General features: G+C 32.1%; 1 protein-coding gene across 1 annotated transcript in view; it reads right to left on the bottom strand.

Annotated features, from left to right (window-relative positions):
* The window catches only part of SEMA3A (semaphorin 3A), a 205,498-nt gene that overhangs the window by 6,962 nt on the left and 175,594 nt on the right, over positions 1-22,942 (bottom strand). The window contains exons 13-16 of the mRNA XM_069461990.1: positions 20,228-20,269; positions 16,123-16,280; positions 12,651-12,718; positions 730-872 (exon numbers count right to left, since the gene is read on the bottom strand). Of these exons, the coding sequence (XP_069318091.1) occupies positions 730-872; positions 12,651-12,718; positions 16,123-16,280; positions 20,228-20,269 (411 nt within the window). The remainder of the gene's footprint in view (positions 1-729; positions 873-12,650; positions 12,719-16,122; positions 16,281-20,227; positions 20,270-22,942) is intronic.

Genomic DNA, 22,942 nt, shown 5'->3' with positions numbered 1-22,942 from the left:
CAAAAAGATAATGGAGAGGAATTTCACCTTTATATTCATATTGTTTATAAAATTGTCCACATATAATATATTTTACTAATCAACAAAATAGTCTGGTTACCCACATTTAATGCTTTTAAAAAGCTTTAAGGGATCAGAGTACTCACTAAGATTTTCTGTATACATTTCTTGACGTTTACAGAGGAACAAATGGATCCATTGAGAAGGAAGATCCACCTGATGCTACATCAATAGTTTATATCAAACTTGGTACTGCGACCTCAGGTCCTTCACCCTAAATTTACTACTCCCTTCTCCCAACCTCCCCGCTCCCATTGAAGGAGAAAGTTAATGGAGAAAGAAAAACAGGCGTGGAAAGCAAAATTAATTGAACAAAAGTTAAAATGAGTAGACGGATTTGATTTATTTTTAGTTGTGCACAAATACAGACAATATAATTGATTTGTAGATGACCACAGTAAGAAATAAAGGGACTCTAAAATATATCCCCAAACTGCTTCTAGGACAGAAACTCTCACCGGGTCACCTTTGTTTCTCCAACTCCTAGTGCAAAGTGGGTCACGTAATCAGCCTGCAGTGAATACTTGCTTAATGAAGGAGCTATCGATTGATTTAGAAAAGAATAAGGGTAGGGTTCTCAGTACTTTTTCTTCCTTCAAGTCTACAATGCTGGGGTCACTTAATAGTATATTTTAGATAGAAATAATCCAGTCAATTTCATTCCTGTACCTCTTCTTTTCGCTCTTCATTTCGCCTCTGGAATTGCCAATAGACCAATGCTCGCTGTGACTTCGGACTGCATTCCAGGAATGTGCTACTATTTTCTACTCCGTAGATGATTCTCTCTTCAAGGCTGTGGCCGTGGTGATTATCTGGCCGGTGATGAGGAAACGAATTGAGAAAATGTTAGAGAAGTAATCTCAACTTTCTGTAATATTTATTTGGAAATTCAGGAGATGAATTGTTGCCAAGTTAGAAGTTGTTTTCAGATTGATTGAAGATGGCAGAAATGTCAAGGATGTGAGGTCTCAGAACTCAAATGCCTACCTAAATAGACTATGTTTTTGGTGTGGATTATATAAAGCATATACAGAGATTTGTCTACCAGAAAATGGCATTACATTAACAAAATCAGTCATGTGTGCAGTATAACTATACATCTTTATATACTGTTATAGTACTCTACAAGAAGTTATTTTCACTGTAAAACTCTGTGCTCTGACTAATGTGGCCAGTTTGTATTGAACTATTTTCTAGTACAAGAGTTATTGGCCTGGGCTTTTGGAAACAAGTATCTGTTTCTGAGAAATTATTTGCTCCTTGTATTTGTTTTTGATCTGTAAAATTAAATTCACTAACCAATAATATTTTTCTAGCATTTTACAGAAGGTAGAGTTCAGGAAGTTTATTTTTCCCACCAGTAACTCCTAAATAATCCAAGTTTGTTCTGAAGATCAATTGGTGTGAAATGTTTGGGATGGCTCAGGAGAAAGATGCACAACTATAATGCAATATGGTTTCAACTGTCCTTATTTTAAAATGACACATCTTTTATTATTTTCAAGAATTAGGCTATGGAATATGGCAAGGGTATATCATAAAATTCAGCAATAGAAAGACCTATTTCCTGATTAAGTTTCTATTATTTTACCCTTTATGTAACCTTCCTCAATGTGGTAAATGAAACACAGTTCAGATCAAAAGTACAGCACAGGGAATCTAGGTAAAACTCATTTAGAGAACAAAACTCCTTATTATCTTGTATAATCCTGTTTCCATTATGACATCCTGTGCGATCTGGAACTCATTAAATTAATTTAGAAAATAATAAATATATTTTCACATGCATAGAAAGCTGACAGTGCAGACAGATGAAAAATTTTGCCCTTTACTTCAAACTCAGCTAGATTTTTAATTTAAAAAATATTTCCCTCCCCCTTTTTTTGGCATCACTTTGACAGTTTTACTCTTGTCATAATCAACGAAGAAGCTTTGTCTGTCAAAGCCAATATAATTTGCTCTCACTAGGTTTACAGATTTTGAAAACCCTGTTTCCATACATCTCTGTACAAGGCCTACGTCCTTCATCTCCTGCTCATCCTGCTGCAGGCAACCTTCTGCCTCCAATTGCTCTCTCCAGCATGTCAACCACAGCGCCTGCTTCTCAAATGCCCTAGGTATGAAACAAAACTCTTCTAATATTGGGAAGTATCTGTCCCTTCTTACTGAAAAGATCAATTCCCTGGAAGTACGAAAAAATAAGAAATTACTAAAATGTAAAGAAATAACAATATTTAACTGATTCCAAGTGACTTTTTAAAAAATATTGGAGTTGCACGTCTTTGTGTGTCAATATCTATCTTGAATAGGCCAGCTTTTTTCCCTAAAATTATTAGTGCATATTGAATTGAATAGATATGGAACATGTTACTGTGCTAGTTTGCAAGATATCTGCTTCCTGGGTTAGAGGTGAAGAATTGCTATGCTTAACAGGGGCTAGAAACTATTCTGTGATTCAGGAGCTACCATGAATAATTAGAATGTTTTGTCACAAAGATTAATACTATTATTATTAAATACATCTTTTTCTGTTAATTGTTCTGCAGTTTAAACTTTTTAAACCAAGAAATCCTTTTACTTTAGGAAGAGACATTCCATTCAATCTTTATATGTGAATGAATCACAATGTATTAATATATGATGGCATAACATAGAAAAATCCACTGGATTTAAAAACAAATGACACTGTGATCTGCCAGTGTATTCTCTACCAATACCCATGTCTCCCAGGCCTACTTTTTACATGTTGCCATTTATGATAACTGAGTTGTCTTTTGTTTACTCTATTTAAGTTACTATAGAAATCTAAGGAATAAATAAGTATTGCTCTCAAACATAGAACTCTGTTTCGATCCTTCAGTTCATTAGTTGACACAGCAAAGAAGAGCAATGTAACTTGTATAATAGGAAAGAAAAGTGTTTCTATACAAATGTAACATCAATTGGTACTTTGAAAAAAAATCACTCTGAATTGTCTTCTTTCTAAATAATTTAACCATTCTAGCTGATCCATAGATAGTTTTCTGGTAATCTTTCTTATAGTCCTGGGTAACTTGCTCAGTTTTTATGTTCTCTTCAATATATCCTCTAATGGTGACAAACTTTTCCCAATATAGCAGAAAAAAAAATAAAAATTAATCCTCTTAATAGTAAATGTTTTCTTATATTTAAAAATATTTTATTTTATACTTCTCTATAGTAGAATTTAACATAAGATGGTATTTGGTTTAGCAAAGAATTTATACCAAGTTGTTTTTAGTTTTATATAGCAATATTTCATGGTCTTCTTCAAGAAACGTGGCATTTTGGTACATTCTCGCTTGTGTAAAATTAGAACTACAAGTGGTGAATTTGGTTCATTGGTGTCTTTAGTTAGTTTGCTTTGATAACTACACTAGCCAATACCTTAAGGTCTCATTCTCCCCTTAAGTTGACCCTTTCTTTCTCCCTTTTTTTCCAAAAAAAAAGGAAGAGAAACATCTTCTAGCTAATAACCAATGAACCTAAAAGTCTTGTCAAATTAACTATCAATCATAGCCAGTATACAGAAGTACTATTGTATTTCTTTGGTTTAAGTTCTCCTATTTTATTTTTGTTAGGTTCTGTTGCCATCAGCAATAATTACAAAAAAGTAGATTTCTATTGAATACAGTTATTTGTTAATTCCTCTGCCAAAGACTGTTTCTACCATAAGCAACTTTTAAGAACAGAATTTTCATTTAAAATGGCCTCAGTTAAGCATCCATATATTTGGGTGCTCAGATGTAATAATGTGACCATTTTTTCTGTTAATTTCTCATCACCTGACACCTTATAAACAAATACCTAATAAATATTTTTTAAAATAATGATTAGGAGACACTCAATAAATATTCATCCCCTTTCCTGACTCTTCTATCTCAATTGCTGGCATACATTTTGCACAACATAGGAAACACCAGAGATCCAATAGCAACGTGTTCTATTTCCCCCTTCCTCCTCCTCCAGAAAATTCGTAAGTAGAAATAATATTTTGATTTTTACCTTCTAATCTTATTAGATTTCTCACTTTTTCTTAGGATGTCAAACATACTATAAATTTTTAAATTATTTTTATTTGTAATTGATACATAATAATTGTACATATTTATGGGGTGATGTTTAATACATGTAAACATTGTATGATTATCAACTCAGGGTATTTGTAAGTACCCAATATTTGTACCAACCATATTTATAAGTACCCAAGCATGTATCATTTCTTTGTGGTGACTACATTCAAAACTTCTCTTCTAGCTATTTTGAAATATACACTATATCGTTCTTTGTTCTAGTCACCCTAATACATATTATCAGTTTGATGATTTATTAAAGCAAATAGCTCTACATGTAAATGGCAGCATACTATAGCTGTAATCTAAATACTTTTCAGAGAGTATAATATTGAACCGTTACCCAATATAAATCAAAAGTCCCACTGGGAAAATATTGTTGATTATAGATTTCCTGAAGGATATGAATTCTTACATATTCAGGGTAAGAGTAATCTAAAATTTCCCTCTGGATTAAACCAGTTGATCTGAGAGCAGTTTACATAGAACATATTGTGTTAATTGTGTCAGATAATTGATTTTATTAAATTGTGTTTGGTCAGGTCCCCCTGGCCTATATTGAGGAAACCTATAAGCAATACTTTATGGTGTTACTGACTGTATTTATGTCACAATACCGTTGAATATAATGTTCATTGCACTGCAGTATTTTCACTATGGTCATCTTTGCTAAATTTTTCTTTTTGGTCTTAGTTTTTAGGAATTTGAGATTCTGTTGAAAAATTGGTTCTTTTTTTTCTGTTTAATGAACTATGTGACCGTATTTCCTCTCTACATTGAATGACAAAAATCTGTTAGATAAATTTATATTTTACTTGTATAACTTCTTGGTAAATATGTTCTTGCTGCATGCCTGGTTTTGTTCTCTGTCGGTATACTTGCTTTGTCTATGGGGCAGTGTTGTTATTTTTATCTTATTTTCTTTTACTCAAACAATTGCAAATTGTTTTAAATATATTGTACAGGTTATTTAGCAATTCTAGACAATGTAAAATTTTTATAACACCTTTTAACATATTTTTTGTTGTTCTTAGAACATACCTATATCAAAATAGTACGTGTGGGCACAGTAATAGTCATAAACATATGAGGTGACATTATTGTTATTATAGCTTCAACTGTTAAGTTAAAAGTTAAAGTCATTTATTCAGAATCCATACTAAGACAAATTATGAACTCTCCTTCCTAACATCAACCCTACTTCCCTACAACCATCACAGAAATTATTTCCTTTTTTATTCTTCCTAAAAATTTCTTTTATTATCTCCTTATGTATGATAGATACATGTAGTTTTATTTGTTACAATTATTGTTAAGTGGTTATCTTCTCCCATACTTTGTGTTTCATAATCCTGGCAGAAAGGTAAACATAAACCCTTAGCTGAAATTTGCTGAATGGAAAATCTGGGTAACTACACTGAATTTGAAACCTGAAAACTCATGTAACTTTAATATCCTCAAGACATAGACATAATTACATAAAAGAAATGATTAAAGGTTTCACCAAAAAGAACATATATATATGAACATTTATAACCCTGATTATGATATAATACTTTATTGAACTGCTAGTGGATATAAGAATTTCAGATTCTTAAAATTTGTTAAGTTTAATAATGTTATAATAGGTGATTTGAGATATGGGGGAAGCAGATGATTACTAATCAAGTATATCCAAAATCAAAAATTTCAAATATGGAATAATAAGAAGACAAAGAGATTTGAGAATTCATATGAATATAGTCTCACATCTCCAGGGAGATCTATACCACAAAAGATGTCCAGGTCATAGGTAATTTTTTTAGATTTCCAGAAATAAAGCAATCTCACTCTAAACCATTTTTAAACACATTTCACTCGTAGAAATCAACTGCTTTGAATACAAACTTTTGTCATGAAAATTACCAGTAGACAGAAACGGTATCCTTGATAATTTGGCATAATGAATTCTCATGGGTTCAACTATCTGAATGGTTAGAACAAAATAATTGAGAAAAGCAAAACGTTAAAATTATTTTAAAAGGACAACAGTGTATTTGGATAACACAATGTTACACTATGTTGCAGCTGTTAATGACAAGAAATAATGTTTTTAAGGAAGCAATCTTCAATTAATCATTTCCTCTTTTAGTGGGATAATTTATGGAAATGAAATGAGGCTAATAAACCAAAAAGAATGGGAGGAAAGAAAAAAGTTAAATAAATTGCTTCCTTTTGTAACAACAAAAAAGTCATGATATCCATCATTTGGCCAGAAATATCATGTTGCTAAAGGCCTTATTTAGCATTTGATTCTCTTCCAATATAGCAGAAACAGAAGGCATCACATTTCAGCTTTCCATTTATTTCACTCTCCATTTTAACCCCATAAATGTCTCCCAAGATTGAAATGTTAATAATGCAACAATCTTGGGAAATTTGATGTCATATAGAGAAGACAGAGATGGATGAGGTAGTGAGCCATATATTAATTCAACTTTGATTGGTTATCAATTTTTATATTCTTTACCTTTATTAAAAGTTGAATTTTATAAATACTAAAGTAAAATTTAATTTAGGAGAGGAGAGGATGCAAATTATTTTAAATTTTTACTTCAGTTATTTAAAAAATACAGTTAGTTGCTGGACTACATAAAGAAAAATAAAATTCTAATTGTTTTCCTTACATTGTAATTTTAATACTTTTCTCAATAATATTCAATGTGAAAGGTCAAGTAAAGGAGGAAAGGAAATGTTGCCTATGAATTCTTGGTGACATAGAAAATTGTAGCAATTCGTAACTTAGGTATAAAAAAGCATTACTTAGGTTTTCCTTACTGGATTCTAGATGATTTTCTGCAGAACTACAACAGATGATTTATCAACAGAAAAGACTATAATTTGATTTCAAGTGGATGAAAAACATCTCTTTCAGTAGCAGTACCTGATAGGGCATGTCATGGGATGAATCAATATCTCTCGGGAAAACATAAAATATTTTAAAATTTTCAAAAATGAAAATAAAATATCATTTTTTCTTAACATTCAGTATATTTTGGACCTGAGTATGAAGATGGCTAACAAGTGGTTTAATAGTCTCATATATTGTAGTGCACTTAAAACAAACTCTATAATATACGCTGAAGTACGTAATAGGGATCATGTTTATTTATCAAGATAAGGCCTAATACACTGTTTTTCCAATGTTTAGTACGATGCTTATACCAATTAGATTCTCTGTAAATGTTTATTGTATGTTTTCAGGCATGCATGCATGCATGCATGTACCAAGAAATGAATGCATGCATGTGTAATAAAGCACGTGCGTTTGTGCTTAATACATCTACAGATATGACCAATACATATAAAGTTTAGTGAATGTTACTTGCCAATTACAAAAAAAATTTGATGAAACCTTAGAGAAATTTTAAACATGTAATTAATCAACTTATTAAAATCAGTTTAAATTTTAAACTACATTGTTTTATGTCCTAAATTAAAGTCTATCTTTGTTGCTGGGAAGTAACTATCAACCAGGATATAGTATTTAGAATTTTACAATTCAAGTACTTCCCAATCTTTCTTGAATCCACAGATTCCTGTGGATTTATGTTTAAAATTTGATAGATAGGTAGATGGATAAACAGACAGATGAGGCCAGGATATTTTAATTTTATTGCTCACTGGTAATTATTTTATTGGGAAAAGTCATCAGTATCTTATTTTTAGAATTAATTAATCTAAAATATGATAATGATGTGATATGACATTAAATATGAACCCATTTGAATAGTTATGTTTAACATTGTATTTAAGCTTGTGATGTCATAGGCTGAAATGCTTCTTAGTATAGGGCAGGCTGAAACTCATTTACTTAAAAAGCAGTACCAGTATGAAGATATATACTATAATATTTATTTAGTCTATATGGAACATCTGGTATGTTTTATTTTCATGATTTTGCAGCAAATGCATTACCAAGGAAAGCACAAATAATCTATATGCCAGAGCAAAATTACCATAGGAACGTTTACTTTAAACATGGACTTTAATGTTTCATTTACTTTTCCCCAAGAGATATGATGGGAGATGGAAAATACCCATTTGCTAAAGCAGAAACCTTCCATAAACAATAATGAAAATACCATCTTGTATTTTAATATGTGAATTTAAAAATATAAAGCATACTTTAAAACTCTCTGTTTACAAGAGTTAAATTGTAAGGGTATGAACAGGTGATCTCTGATGACATACATAAAGACTTTAGTAAGGAACAAAGGTAGCATAAAATATTTCAAACCTGTTCTTATTCATGTTATTTGTGCCTGTGCCTTGCATACATATAATATGAATAACTGAATTCTTTGCCCAAGGTAACACCAAAAGAGAAATATTGCAATGACTGATTTACTCCAATGAAAATAGTTTCAAAAAGGGCATATAAAAATCATAGAAGGTAACACTGCAATGATTTGATTCTAGAATGCATGCTTCTTTATATTTTAATGTCTCTGATATCAGAATGTGTCTTATAATTGCTCTTGATCTGAATTGAATTTGCTTTCTTCCAGAAAGAATTCTTTCTTGTTTGTGTGAATTCAGAAAGTAAACCTTCGTAAGTGCCACCCAGGAGTGGTACTTATGAAGTTTAAGTTCAATTTCAAAGAGTATTTTTGTGTTTTACCACTTTCCACCACCCATGATTATGATTGAAACAGGCAATATTCCTTGCTATCTTCATCTGCATAGGAGTTTATTTCTCCTTTAAACTAATACTGAGTCATTTTGTGTCCTAGTTTGATGCTAGGATTATCTATTAGATTGTCCATCTTGGGTAATTTATCTTAGTACGTAAAACAGTGGTGCATTTTACATTCAGTGTCTTCTCAGACTTGATGAAATTTGATAATTTATTAAAGTTAGGGATTTTTTTGAAGCTTACATCATGCTCATCTATCAAATCTTGGAACTAAATGCTAAATGCTCAGATTCATAGTTGGAAGAGGCTAAGGCACAGACCATAATAGCACTGCTACAAAATACTAAATTTATAGCTTTGGAGACTATAAAGATGGCACTGCCAAAGATATTTTATGAAATTTTGGAATGATTTTGATGCCAACCCAGGCAATAATTGAGATGGGTGGTTGTGGAGATAATTAAGAAGATCAAATTCTACGGACATTTTACTGTGTGATGCTAGAAAGGAAATGCATGGATGCAGAACAGCCAAAAAAACTATTAGGAAGTGAAATTCAATGATGCCATTAAATTAGAAGATAGGACATAAAATATTTCAAAGGTCCAGAAATCTGAGAAGATGTTATGATTTAAAAAAAAATATTGGTACTTATGGTGTAGCTTTTTCCTTTCTGGACACATAAATCATATTATGGCTCATTCCTGTTTAGTAAAAAAGGGGAAATGGGAGATAGTTTAGAGTTAAATTGACTTGGCCAGTTTCTTGAATGCAAAGTCAGACAAGCTCCAGTTTTGTACACAGCAATTATTTTAGCAAAGGGAACAGATTGGAAACAACCTGAGATTTTTCTTTAGCATCCTGTATTGAGGTGTGAGTGGGAAGAAAAGATCTGCCAGTACATATATATTTAGGGCTTGATACTAAAAGCTCTCTAGGTAAACAGCCACCAGTGATGGAGGAGAGCATGCTAGGATCAAGAGGAGGTGGAGATGGATTTTTCTATTTAACCTGGACCAGTTCACCCCTTGTGCTGCTTCATATGAAAGAGAGCATAGTGCTGAATGAGCGTTAAAGGTTTCATCTAAAGTGAAATTTCTCTCACCTTAATTCTGAGATATTTTACATATAGTTTTTCTATTAAAACCTCAGGATATGTAAAATATAGAGTGTTACAGAGTATGTTTACCATTACAGCTGGAACTGATCATCCTGAAGTGTGTAATTTGGCTTCATGTTGCTTAGCAGCTTTCTGTGAAAACATCTCATATCTTTATATGTTTCCATATGAGCACATATATTTTATTCAATGTGAGAAGTGATATTAGCAAGAGAACATACATGATTTAATAGGGCTGGGCTCTGGATTCTTGCCCATTTTACTTCCAAATACTGACATCAACTATTCCAAAATAATTACTGATTCATTCCTAATGGTAAGACTCAGCCTGGCCAAATGGGAATGCCTGACTTAGTTTCCAAACATTTGACATTCGCGATAATCTGTGGTGTATGTGTTTTATGTCTGGTCAATTAGCAACACAACCAAACAAGGAATAAAGAGGCTTTCAAAAAAAGGTATGTTTTATTGATGCAGAGCTTCTTGGGCTATTTTATCCTTTCCTCCCATATATCATAAACATCTACTTAGAGTTGTTTACCCACACACAAAAAGACCCTGTATCATTGAACTACAGCTATCCCTTTTTGCCCTACAGTATGCATTCTGATTGAAAAACCAGGAGAAGAATTTATTTATGGTCACTTTACTTTCTATAGTTATGCAAGTCTATATGCCCAATTTTTACAGGCTTTATCTGTTCTAATTTTATCAAAAAAATTTTTAAAATCTGAAACACTTTCCAAAGTCCATTAATTCAATGGCCAACAATATTCATTTATTCACAGTCTTACTTTTTAAAAATATTCTTTTGGTCAGTTTTTCCCTTTATGTATACATACTTATAACTCTAACAAAAATATTGTTTTGAAATGTTAACTAAATCTATAAAGGGACTGGATTGCTAAACAAATGGATGTGTCAGTAAGATTATATAAATATATATATGTAATTTCTAGCAATCTTCAAAACATATATGATGCTACATGTACATGATAGTATATAATCAATATTTATTAGTCAATCAATTGGTTAAAAATTATATTTCTTAAGATAGATTTTATTTTTGAATATGAATGGTGTTAACAATGTATTTCAATTTTTTATAAAAACTAATAGATGTTATATAGTTCAAGTCTCTACTGAAAAACAGAAATAATAAGACAAGTACCTACATTATAACTTGAAATTTTTAGATCATTCATTCAACAAATATTTATTGAATATATACAATATTCATAATGTTGTACCTGTTGTAAATCTAGAGATATAACAATGAGCAAGATAACAAGGTTCATTTTGATATTGAGATTAAAATATGATTGGAAATGAGTTCTGGTCACATTCTCTTGATTTCTTTATTTCCAGTTGTTATCATTTACTCTCCACACATAAGAAAATAGATTCTTTAATATAATGGGTTACTACTCCTTAATACTTCATTGCAGAAATGGTGCTGATCATAATTCAATATTTTTACATGAAATAGATTAATGGAAGACTGGCAAATATTTTCTTGTCCAATTGAAGTATGCCATTTGAAAAATTTAAGGGGGGCATATTAATAAATGCACAATACTCATGAAGGAACAGTCATAACATTTACTCCCACTCAGTGGTCTCTTTCTCATTTATAATGAGGATATTGACACATAGCAAAATCCTTGGTGAGAAAATTCTACAAGGAAAGTGAGTCCAAAACATTGGCTTCTTTCATGGTTACCTGTCTCTTGGTATTGGCATTCCCAGCCAACCCTTCAGAAAGATAGCTAGGATTTGGAACGTATACTGGGGTACTATTTGTGGCTGTGTTTTCTTAACATGCATGGAACATGAATATTCTACACACAGAATTAGTAAATCAAAACCATGTTAATTGATAAAAAAATTAAGACTGCTTTTAGAATTATTGTGAAAAGCACCAACAAAGTTACTAGGATAATTATGTCAATTACAATGTTCACTTTGTACATTTTAGCTGTTTTACCTATGAATTGCTCATTAGCAGTGTTGTCATTGATAATTTTTCCCAGCAGAGGGAAGCATAACCTCATTATTATTTCCTTAAGTGGTTGAAGGTGAAAGAGATAGTACTACAATTTTACTGCATCTTAAATGAAGATTGCTTGATATTTTATCATTAATAAGCAACTTTGATATTAAATAGGCCTTGACATCTTTTAGGAAACAAAAAATGAATTTGGGCCAAAATGCCCAGTTTAAGGGAATATTCTACTAGTATTTCAGCATAACAACATTTGCATTACCTTCTATTTGACTAGGAAACACAATAACAACACTGGGTTTATATCATCAGCATGTGTATGAGTAATTTGCATGAATTATTTTAAGACTATATTTTCTTCTTTAATATATTTTAATGAGGATTTTTTTGGTACTTTTTGCAGGTTGCTACCACATACAAAAGTATGTACTTAACCCTGTCTTCTTTCTGTTAATGTAAGAAAGTTGAGTTTTAAATCTCATATGCATCTAAAATCTTGAATTTATCATACCTGTGATAATAAAATATAATCTAGTTCTTTAGGATTTTCTTTCTGCAAGATTATATTTCTCTTTAGCTGCATTTCTTTACGTATTCTGGGAAAGATGTGCGCTGTACGCACATGTGTAGATATGCATTATTGCCTATGATTTTAGCCTGGTCTTAGCAGGTTGAAAGATGAAAAATGTGACTTACCATGGTGCTGTAAGTCTGAACAGTGTGTCAGTGGATCTCCATTTCTTATATCTTGTCGTCTTGTGCGTCTGAAAAAATCACATTTAAAAGGTATGATCATATCCCAATTTTCCCTCTTTGCAATTTGTCATAAGAAGGAAGAGCAATCAAGAATATGTATATCAAAAGACTCTAGGAACTTATAGGAGGAGATACATCTACATTCGACGAAAAGACTTTTAAAAGAAATTCATTATCCCTGTAAGAGTAATCTCCAAGATGATCAAAATAGGAAACAAATATCCAAATGTACTAACAATGTTAAAATTCTAAAATATAGGATAACAGAGAATTCATGGCTTTTCACTGCCAGATGTCAATCAATAACAATCTAACATCTAGTAACTCTAGGCTTAAATTCTGAGGAAAGAGCACAGAATTTAGAATAATAATGCACTTCTTCAATAAAACGAATTACACTTTTCTTCTGATTAGTAATAAGGGAGTAAACTTGAAAATTAAAATTCACATGAATGTTCTCTTTCTCTTAATTCTTGTACCTAATTCCTTAAATAGACTTTTGTTACATTTTATAACATTAAGGCTAGGAATTCTATTTTTAAGTTAGTTTTTAAATTTATTTTTTTTGGTTGCTACATCAACTGTTTTTTTTTTAAATTATTTTTTGATCATATGGCTATGATTGCAAACCCATTTACCTGTGTAGTGAATAAAAGGAGAAAACCAACAAGTGTTGGACTTAAGGACAAGCCTCTTTTTGTCGGAGGAAGTGAGAGATAAGAAGTGGACTTCTAAGAGAAAAGTCAAATTTGCTTATAAAAATGAAAATTAAATTTTGTCTGCATTCTACTCTCAGATCATATGTTAGCTGCAGTAGATTCTAGACATCCTTTCTCTGTGCTGTATTAATGATTGTCTGGGAAGGAGGAGGTGGGCTCTAGCCATTGTGGTGCAAAAAAGATGTGTAGTTCCAGGACGAAGCTAAAAATGGAGATTGGCTATGTGTAACAGACTGGAAAAGATTGAGGGACACTTGCCCAACTGTTTTCCACAGCTATTTTAATGGGTATTGTCTTGCTGCAAAATTAGTTACTATCCCTAAAAAGAGCTCTCACAAAGGCCATTGAGAATTGCAAATATGGAATTTGTTACTGTATTCATAAATTTAGAAGTCTCAAGTATTTATAGATTTCTATTTGTAGAATTAGTCAGACTATCAAACAGATGTTGCACATTTCAAAATTGAGCCAACAAGAGAACTTGTGAAACACGAACCACAAAGCATTTGGGAAGGCATTTTTTCCCTGCCATTTAAGCTTTTGAAAAATGCCATCACAAAGAATATATAAATCTTGAGGCCTCTAAACATCCTTTTCAAAGATGGAGTGTCAGACTCATGAAACTGGATTAAGTAAAATCTGTAAGGCATAACAAAAATGTGTTAATGAAAATTCTTTCAATCTTGAATCGCAGGTGTACAATAAACACTTTTCAAATATATAATAATATACAGGTTTTCAATTAGTATAGGTGTGGTTATGAGTTTTTACTCTCTTTTCTTATAAAGAAAATCTTAGAATTCAAATGGATTATTACTAAATTAGGCAATCTTAGACACTTTCACATGGAAAAGAAATAATACTTGTTTTTAGTTCAAACATGAATTGTGTATTTTTAAGCAACTTAATAACCCTCTAGAGCTAAATGTTTAGTTTAGAACCATAAAATTTTAATCTTAAATAATTTAATTTTATTGCTGTAAAGATTTCATATTGTTATTAAACAACCCACAGTTTCTTTAATCAAAGACATTATCTCCACACTAAGTTTTTATTTTAAATTTAAAATTCCAGCAAAATTAATGGATATCTGAAAGTCATCTAAACACATTATCTCAATTCTGAATGTTGAATGCTTAAGAAAATTATGAGCATTTTTTATATGGTATGAATTAGTTACATTTCCATTTAATATTATTAACAAGATATTGTGTTTTAATCCACATATACTGATTATATGATAGACTTAAGCTGTAGATGATCTTACACTCAGTCAATATTATCTAAAGTGTGTAATGAAAAAATTTAAGTAGATACTAGGGCCATTACTTTCCCCTAATATTTTTTCCAAACTTTTAAAATTATCCAAATGTTGTAGAACATACCTCACTAGCTATGAAAAGTCCACATTCATAAATTCTTTGAAAACATTAGCTATAATAAAAAGATTATATTGCTCTTAAAATGCAATGCTTTGATAAGGCTAGTTTCTATTTTATGTTTCAATAGGTTTACGTACATGCCATTAATCTTTAGGCTGATATTAATGAGATACTGTATATTACTTTCATCAATCATTGCTCGTTTCCTAAACTCTGGCAAATATCAATAGAGAAAAGTAGCCTTCAGTGAGTGGTAGAGGATATCTTGAGATGGCTATTTTGTCAAATGAAGGCAGTATTTTTATTTTTTATTTTTTAAAGCAAAAGCAAACCAAGTTCACTTCGTATTGTAACTGCATCGTCTGAAAATAACACTATATTAAATGATCAAATGTACATTTCTAATGCATTTAATCTCATATATAGTAACTTACAGTTATATTTCATAAGAATGTATTGTTTTATATAATTCCTGGGTATATCTGAGCAACCTTTATTCAAACATGTCCAAAAAAATACTTCTAAATATTATCAACAGTATACTTAAGATATATGTATGAAGTGTATGTATAGAAAGACAGATATTTTATTACATGGTTTTGTATTTCAAGTTCAAACACTGCAACTATGATAACAGAGTGGCATTTAAATTTTTTTGGAACAAATAAAGATATATTTTGGGATGTTAATCAACATTACATATATCACATACAAAAATGTGATATTTTTAAAACTAGACATAAATTCTTCTTGTCTTTTCATAATTGAGTCCCTGTGCACTCTGTAAGACTTTAAAGAAAAATAAATTCCTTTCTCTGAGAATTTTCTGTTCATCTAGGGTATAAATTGCCTTATTAAAATTTAAAAACAAGGTAGAATGTTGCTGGTAGAAACAGAAGAGCATTTTTGGACAGCAGAACAGTTTGGTCAAAGTCACAAAGCTCAGTCAAGATTCTGTTCATGACTTTCTCTGTGACTTTGGCCCTCAGTTTCCCCCCAAAGTAAAATGAAGTTGCAAAAGTGTGTAATTTCCAAGTGTAAACATTAAAGGATTTTATTGTGTTGTCTCAAATTTCCTTCAGTAATTTAGTAAAACCATCTGCTCTATTACATTTAATACCCCTTTCTTTTGTACACTTTTCTAACTGTTTTGACTATTTTAGGGGGAAAAAATAATCCTCACTGCCTGCCCTCAAACCTCTTTTTATTCATCAGTAAAAGATGATGTAATCATTTGAAGAAAGCAGTTCCAAAAATGAATCAGGTAAGGTAACTAGCGGATATTTTCTTTATTTTTAATATTTCTCCTACCTCTTTGCAGTGGGAAAATAGCGAGAGCAGGAAGAGCCGTCCCAGGCGCAGTAAGGGTCTCTGGCGAGGCAGCACTCGGCACAGGCTTTGCCGTACACGTCACATCGATGCAAAGGGAGCTGGGCGACCCCAGAAGTTGAACCGATATAGAGCTGTTGCTGTGGGAAAAGTTTACTGTTAGGGCAAGAACTATCTTGTTTTTTTTTTTTTTTAATCTCCCTTTTTAAAAAAAGAACATTTATGTACATATAACTTAACAGAGATAAAGTATATTTACGGGTTTAAAAATATATCTTCTTATGATAGTTTCTTTGAATGCCTGGTAGATAATATGACAGTTTAAAATGGAGAAAGAGCAAGTTCTAAATATTTGACTGAAATAGGTGTCTTCTATTAAGTATAAAACAAAGGGATGATAAAGATAGTAATACAACAAGAAAAAACCTACAGTTTTGTTCTTAGCAAGTTTACTTTTTCAATTCTACTGTTTATAATATTGTTTAACCAAAATGTATTCATTGGCATGTGTTCCAGATTGGCTTGAGGCAGGACTCATTTGCTTCTGACTCCTGGGTCCCTTCATAGGCCCTTCTGTAAAAGGGAAAGGGCAAGGTTTTGGTGCTTGCATTTGAAAAAAGTTTCAGCTCAGTGCCAAGGACTGCCTTGCCCTTGCACTACCTTCAGGAAGATGATTTTAAGCAAAACTATTAAATTATTTCCCTTTTGAAAGATTAGCAAAGATAGGAATCAAGTATACTCTGGTGCAGTCCAGAAACCAAATGCTGAGGTGTTGTGGGAAAAGCACTGTATTGGGCATCGAGGGACCTGGATTCTAGGTCATGCCATATATTAACTCTGTGTAATTTGGAGCCATTCATATAATTTTGTTTAAGAATTAACTTCATTTTCCATAAAATAAGCATGTTTAACAGATCTTTAAAGTATGCAGTCAGATAAAACATCCTACAATGCCATTATCCTCAGTGAAACTGGTGTTACTAAATTAGGCAGAATATGGAAGATTAAAAACATTTTTTTTCTAGCAGCTACTGATTCATGATTTCAGCACAACTTTCACAATGCCTTTAACAAAATTGAGCCAGTGTAACATGTTAGCTGCAAATTTATGTTACCAGAAAGTGAAATAAAAATAAAATTATTTTGTGATTTTCTACATTTACTATAATTGATACCAGAGCTCCATTTTCTTGCTCTAGATAATTTTAAATAATTATAGTCAGGTTTAAATAAAAGTTATGTAAATATTGAAACATTTAATAGTGTACACTGAACAGACTTCAAAAGTGTATTTTAATTTCTTTAGTATATAAAAGAAAATTAAGTTTCAGACAAGTCAGTCTCTGAACAGTGGTGTGCTTTTTAAGTATTACACATTGTCTAATAGTCAGCAATGGATATAATGAAAATTGCATTTTCAAAGGCTATCATATATGGACTACTTGTATAGATAATTAGATAAATTGAATGCAGAGTGAAGTATCTATCAGAATCTAAGAAATTAATAAGGTTATAAGGAGAGTTTATGTAGAGTATACTTCTGTGAATAAATCTAACCAACTTATAACTTAGTATAAGAAAAGAAAATGAGGAAAAAGTGACACAATAAACACTAAACCATTGTGGAAGCATTTATCTTGATGAATATTGCTATTCCATTTCACTAAATGGAAAAAAAAAAGAAGTTATATTTTACTAAATGCTCAAGTTTTTACTATATTCAATTTTTATTATATTGAATTAAGCTATAAACCAGGACAAATTAAGAAATGATGGTTAAAATCCCGGGGAGGAAAAGGTGAAGTATTGTTAAGCTATTCCTCTCCTCATCCTTTATTTCTTTCTTCCAACAGCCCTTTTTTAATAAAAAAAGTATAAACTTAGATTCTATTGAAGATAAGCAATTTCAATGTGATAAAAAATAAAACAAATACATAATATTTAAACCATAATGGAATTAGTTAGAACAGGGTAGTAATATCCAGAAACATGATTGACAATAGTGTATATGGTAACCGTATATTGTGATTGTGACTATTTATAAAACCTACTGATCAAGTGAGTCATACTTTGAAAAGAGCTCTATGTTTGGTCAATAACTTCTAAGAAACATGAAAAAAATACATATTTATATATTTTTAAGAATATGATATTTGAGTAGGAAAAATGTTACCTAAATAACAATATCTAAACCTGTCATACTCCTTTAGGAGAAAACAGAGAAATAATAAATGGAAAGAATACAAAACCAAATATACATCAGCTAAAATTATTTTAATGAACCTAAAGTGTGACAAAATGCCAAAAATTAAATACAACTCAGTGTCATTTTCATTTTGCCAGGATGCTGCACGATTATTAATGATGTGCAAAAATAATTATGCTCTCCAAATGAAATATTGGGTAGGCTTGCAGGCACCATTGAGCATAATCCAGTCACTAGTAAGTAACCTGATGTGCTTTTTCTGCCCAATTTAACATCACCACAGGCTTTCTCACTATCCTCCTTAACAAGTTGAGAGCATAAGCAGGAGATGAGTCCATTTATCCAGAAAATTAGTCGCAAGACTACTTGTCCCTCTTGAAACTACTACCTCGCTTTTAAAATGCCCATAAATATGAATGAAATGGAGTCATAATCTGAATGAAATCAAACTTGTAGTAATAGAAGATGAAGGCTAGAGCTACTTTCTGCTATCATGGTATTTTGAACTGATAGATTGTTTTTGTTTGTTGCTGAAATGTGGGGTTAATAGGCAATCTTTTAGGTAGCCTTAAAAAATCTCAAACAGAAAGTAATGTTTTGCAAAACTAGATGTGGAGGTAATGCAATTATGATTGGCTATGAGGCCTAGCAGAGAAGAAATAAATAATTTTGAAAATCATTACGGGAAAGAATCTCTCAGTCTAATTCCCATCCTGGAAATCCCCAGATTTCCTTGCCAACCACTGACAATTTTTAGATTACAAGAACAGGTGAACACATATTTATGAAGTGTAAGGTAACAGTATCAGGTCAATAATATCTGCACTCTGAGTTGCTCTAAATATCTTGGAGATTATCAACCTATTTTGATACATCTGTGTGGAAAGGGTACATGCTGAATTATATTGGCACAGTAATTAGGGTCTTGTTCAAGGGATAAAGCATAGTCAGAGATAAAATATGTAAACAGTCAGCAGTCAGCAATCAGATGAGTGAGGTGCACCTTACTTCGTCCTGGCTTTTTCTGCCTTTTTTTTTTTTTTTCAAGTTACCATTGATACACTGGATAGAAAGTGTAGGTAACATTTATAGAGAAAAGATAATTTACTTGAAGTTAAAAGTATATTTGTTTTGCACATATCTTATAGCATTTAGAAGTCATTCACTTTTCTTAAGTGTCTTGCCAAAGCTTTCATTCGATATAAATGGAAAAACTATTAACAAGCTGCCCTTAACCTTTGAATTCATGGAGTTTTAGAACTTATTATTTGGCAGTGACCATTTTTTTTTTTGCTTTCCTTTTATATTTAGCCAAAATGAAAGACATTTTATTTTCTCTAGCACACAATGCTACTGGAAAAGTAAAATTAACTTTTAAGTCAAGATCCTCCAAACATATATACCCAGTGAATAATTTTATTTGTCCATAAAGCATATTTTGTTTATATCTGCAAAGTAAAATTAAATTATAAACTTCTTTGTATTCTGAAATATCCACCAGTGATTTTCAAGTATATTTACATAGATAAATCTATACATATAAATAAAATCATAAAAGATGAAAATAATTATTGAGTATTGGAGTAAATTATATTACAATCACCAAAAAAGAAATGCTAAATGAAAATTTACAACAAATAATGATCCAGGAAATGTGTCTATAGTATACAGAAAAGCTTGATCAAAAACTTGGGAGCAATGAAAATTATCTTTAGTTTTTAGTCTACTAACTTGTAGGAATATTTCTTTTCTCTTGGTTTCTTTTCTTGTACAGTTGTTAACAAATCTGGACAATTTGATAGATCATAAACAGATCTATCTATTGGAAACACAAAATTAGCAAAACATAGAATATGGCTACATAATACATAATGATAATACCTGTTTGGTGGAAAGCTCCATTGCTGAAATGGTAGTTGGTTCCTAAAGAAGAAAAGAAATATGTAAAGTGTTTGGTCAATTAGAAAAGTCATATTCATTAATTAACACAAGGCACAGACACAAGTTTTCAGAGAGAGAACTTCAGTGCCTACAAGAAGTAATGTAATTGAGAAATAATACACATGAAAGAAACTGCATATATAAGTGTCAGATATGTGGAGCAGACAGTAAGATCCTGTCAATATCAACCAGCTTACGTATCTGTAGTTGAGCAAGTTGGGTTTATCACTTGTTGCAATATAAGAGAGAACATGGGACTGCACAGTAAGAGTATTGGAAAGGACGTGTTTTGTGCTTGTGTTAGGTAATTGGAGCGAGATTCAAAGAAGTAGGGCTTTGTTCCCCATTGGATGCTGTAAAAAAGCAGGGGTAATTCTATGATTAGGTATCTTCATAAATCATTTAGAAGGAGGGAATAACAGAGTGAGGCTAAAGCTGTGACTGGTATAGAAACAGTAATCACTCATGTTAGGATAGGGAGATATTTGGTCATTTTTGTGGTTTGGACAATGTTCATGTTTTTGTCTATTTAGACATGATTATAGAACGGTCTTGCTTTTATCTTTATTCACCGCGGTCTCAGAGTGGCCCTGTCTGATGCTGGTATTCTGTGAAAATTATGTTCACTGGAGAACACTGTGGTTTAGCTGAGAGTGTCAAGTCAGCTCCTAGCAACACCAATGAAAGCTGATAATATTAGGCCAGTTTTCAGCTGTCAAGGACTGCAAGAGTTCAGTTGGGATTGGATTACTTTATTATTATTAAAAAGACTGTTTAATGTGCAAGGACCTACACTCAGGTCCTTGCCAGAGAATATAATCTCTTCGATATCTATCAACAGGTTAACATAAAGAATAACCAGGGCAGCAACACTCACCAGTGCACTTCATTAAGTGTTCTATCTGGAGTTTATCATGAATATATTATAGACTTGCATAAATAAATCTTGTTGTTTGGTGAATGTAGACCGCCAAAAGGCTATACACCTGAACACATTAGTTTATAGACTTTAGATTCACTTTCATTGAACTGTGCTCCAGCTTATATCTTTCATCCAAGACAAACACATTGCTAAGACAGAGATTCCTGTGGGTCTCGGAGGGGTGTGATGAGAAAGAGGCTTGGATGGAAAGAAGGATCTTAAAAGGCCTCATTGTGTGGGTGACTGAAGCTGAGTCCTGAAGAAAGTGTGAAGAGTGGACTCTGGAGCCAAACTGCATGGACTCAAATTGTGACTAACACCACAAACACAGCCAGGAGTATGGTAATTAGATAAGGTATTTAATATATAGACTCTTTGGAATTATTTTCATTTGAAAAATGAAGGTGATGTTACCTTCTTCATAGGGTTGGCAAGAAGATTAAATGAGTTAATACATGTCAGACACTTTATAAATGTTCTTGGTGTATAGTGTTTATTCAAATCTCTCCTCCTTTTCTCCCTCTCCCTCCTTCTTTCCTGTACACAAACACACACACTAAATTCCATCTCATTTCCTTGCTTTAAATTTTCTCTTTAGTGCTTGTCACTGGAGAGATATATATAATGAATTAATACTTTGCTAATTAATATAATGTATTATTAATAAATTGTATATATAAGTTATCTTATATCTCGTGAGTTCCCCACAAATCTCAAAGCAAAACCTGAAGTAAGATCTTGTTTGCAGCTACAGAGTAGAAGTGAAGAATTGAGGATTGAGAGGAAGGAGAAGTAAAAAAAAAAGGTGTGTTATGGAAGTCACCACTAAGAAAAAAATCTGTGGACAGTAAACAATGACTTTCAAAATTGTCCACTGAGGTCTGTACCAGAAACATTATTTATTCATTCCATTACTCATTGGATGCTCTCAGGGGTGTTCAATCTCGCATACCCCCTGCTGGGACTCTTGCTTGTCTTTTGGTCTCCTGTCAGAGGAGTCCTGGGGCACAGGTAAGACTCCAGGTGGGAATTAGAGGGGAGGCTGGCAGGATGTGAGGAGGCAGCAGAGGCATCTCATGTGTCTTATTAAATCTCTGTTCTCATCAATTTGGGACAGGGATTTAGGCTGTTTAGTTCACTGCCATTTCTCTAACACCTAGAATTATGCCTGCTATATGCAAGTTGTCATTGTTAAATGCATGCATGAATAAATGAATGAATGAATTCTTTACCAATTTCCCCCTTTCTCTCCTATCTCTTCAACTTACCCCAGTATACTCTCTTCCTTCTACTGAATTTGTGTGTAAGATAAAGATAACCATCCTATTAAAAAGCCTTTCCCTGACCCTTGTAGCTTAGCTGGAATTTTTTCAAAAATACTCTAAATATTCTGTACTCACTGTCTTTACCTTCAATCCACTGACTCCAGCCCTTACCCTAGAGAGGTGGCCTGCTATCCCCAGAAGCAGAAATCACCAATGAACTCTGTTTTGCTGAATGGACACTTTTCTGTCTGAAATATTATTATTGGGCTTTTTTGCTTTATATGGCCCCATTGACCACTTATTTCTTCTTGACTGCTTTTTCTGTTATATTCCCTCATGCCTTGGAATTCTTTCCTGACTATTTCATAATAGCCTTTATCACAGTCTTCTTCTCATCCTCCAGCCATTCCTAACGTGCTTGCTTTCCCCTGCCTACTCCTTTCCACTCCCCTTTGGATGCTACCTTCT

The sequence above is a fragment of the Eulemur rufifrons genome, chromosome 29, assembly GCF_041146395.1.
Source record: "Eulemur rufifrons isolate Redbay chromosome 29, OSU_ERuf_1, whole genome shotgun sequence".
NCBI lineage: Eukaryota > Metazoa > Chordata > Mammalia > Primates > Lemuridae > Eulemur > Eulemur rufifrons.
The sequence above is the reverse complement of the archived record's forward strand: the minus strand, read 5'-3'. Positions and strand labels throughout refer to the sequence as shown.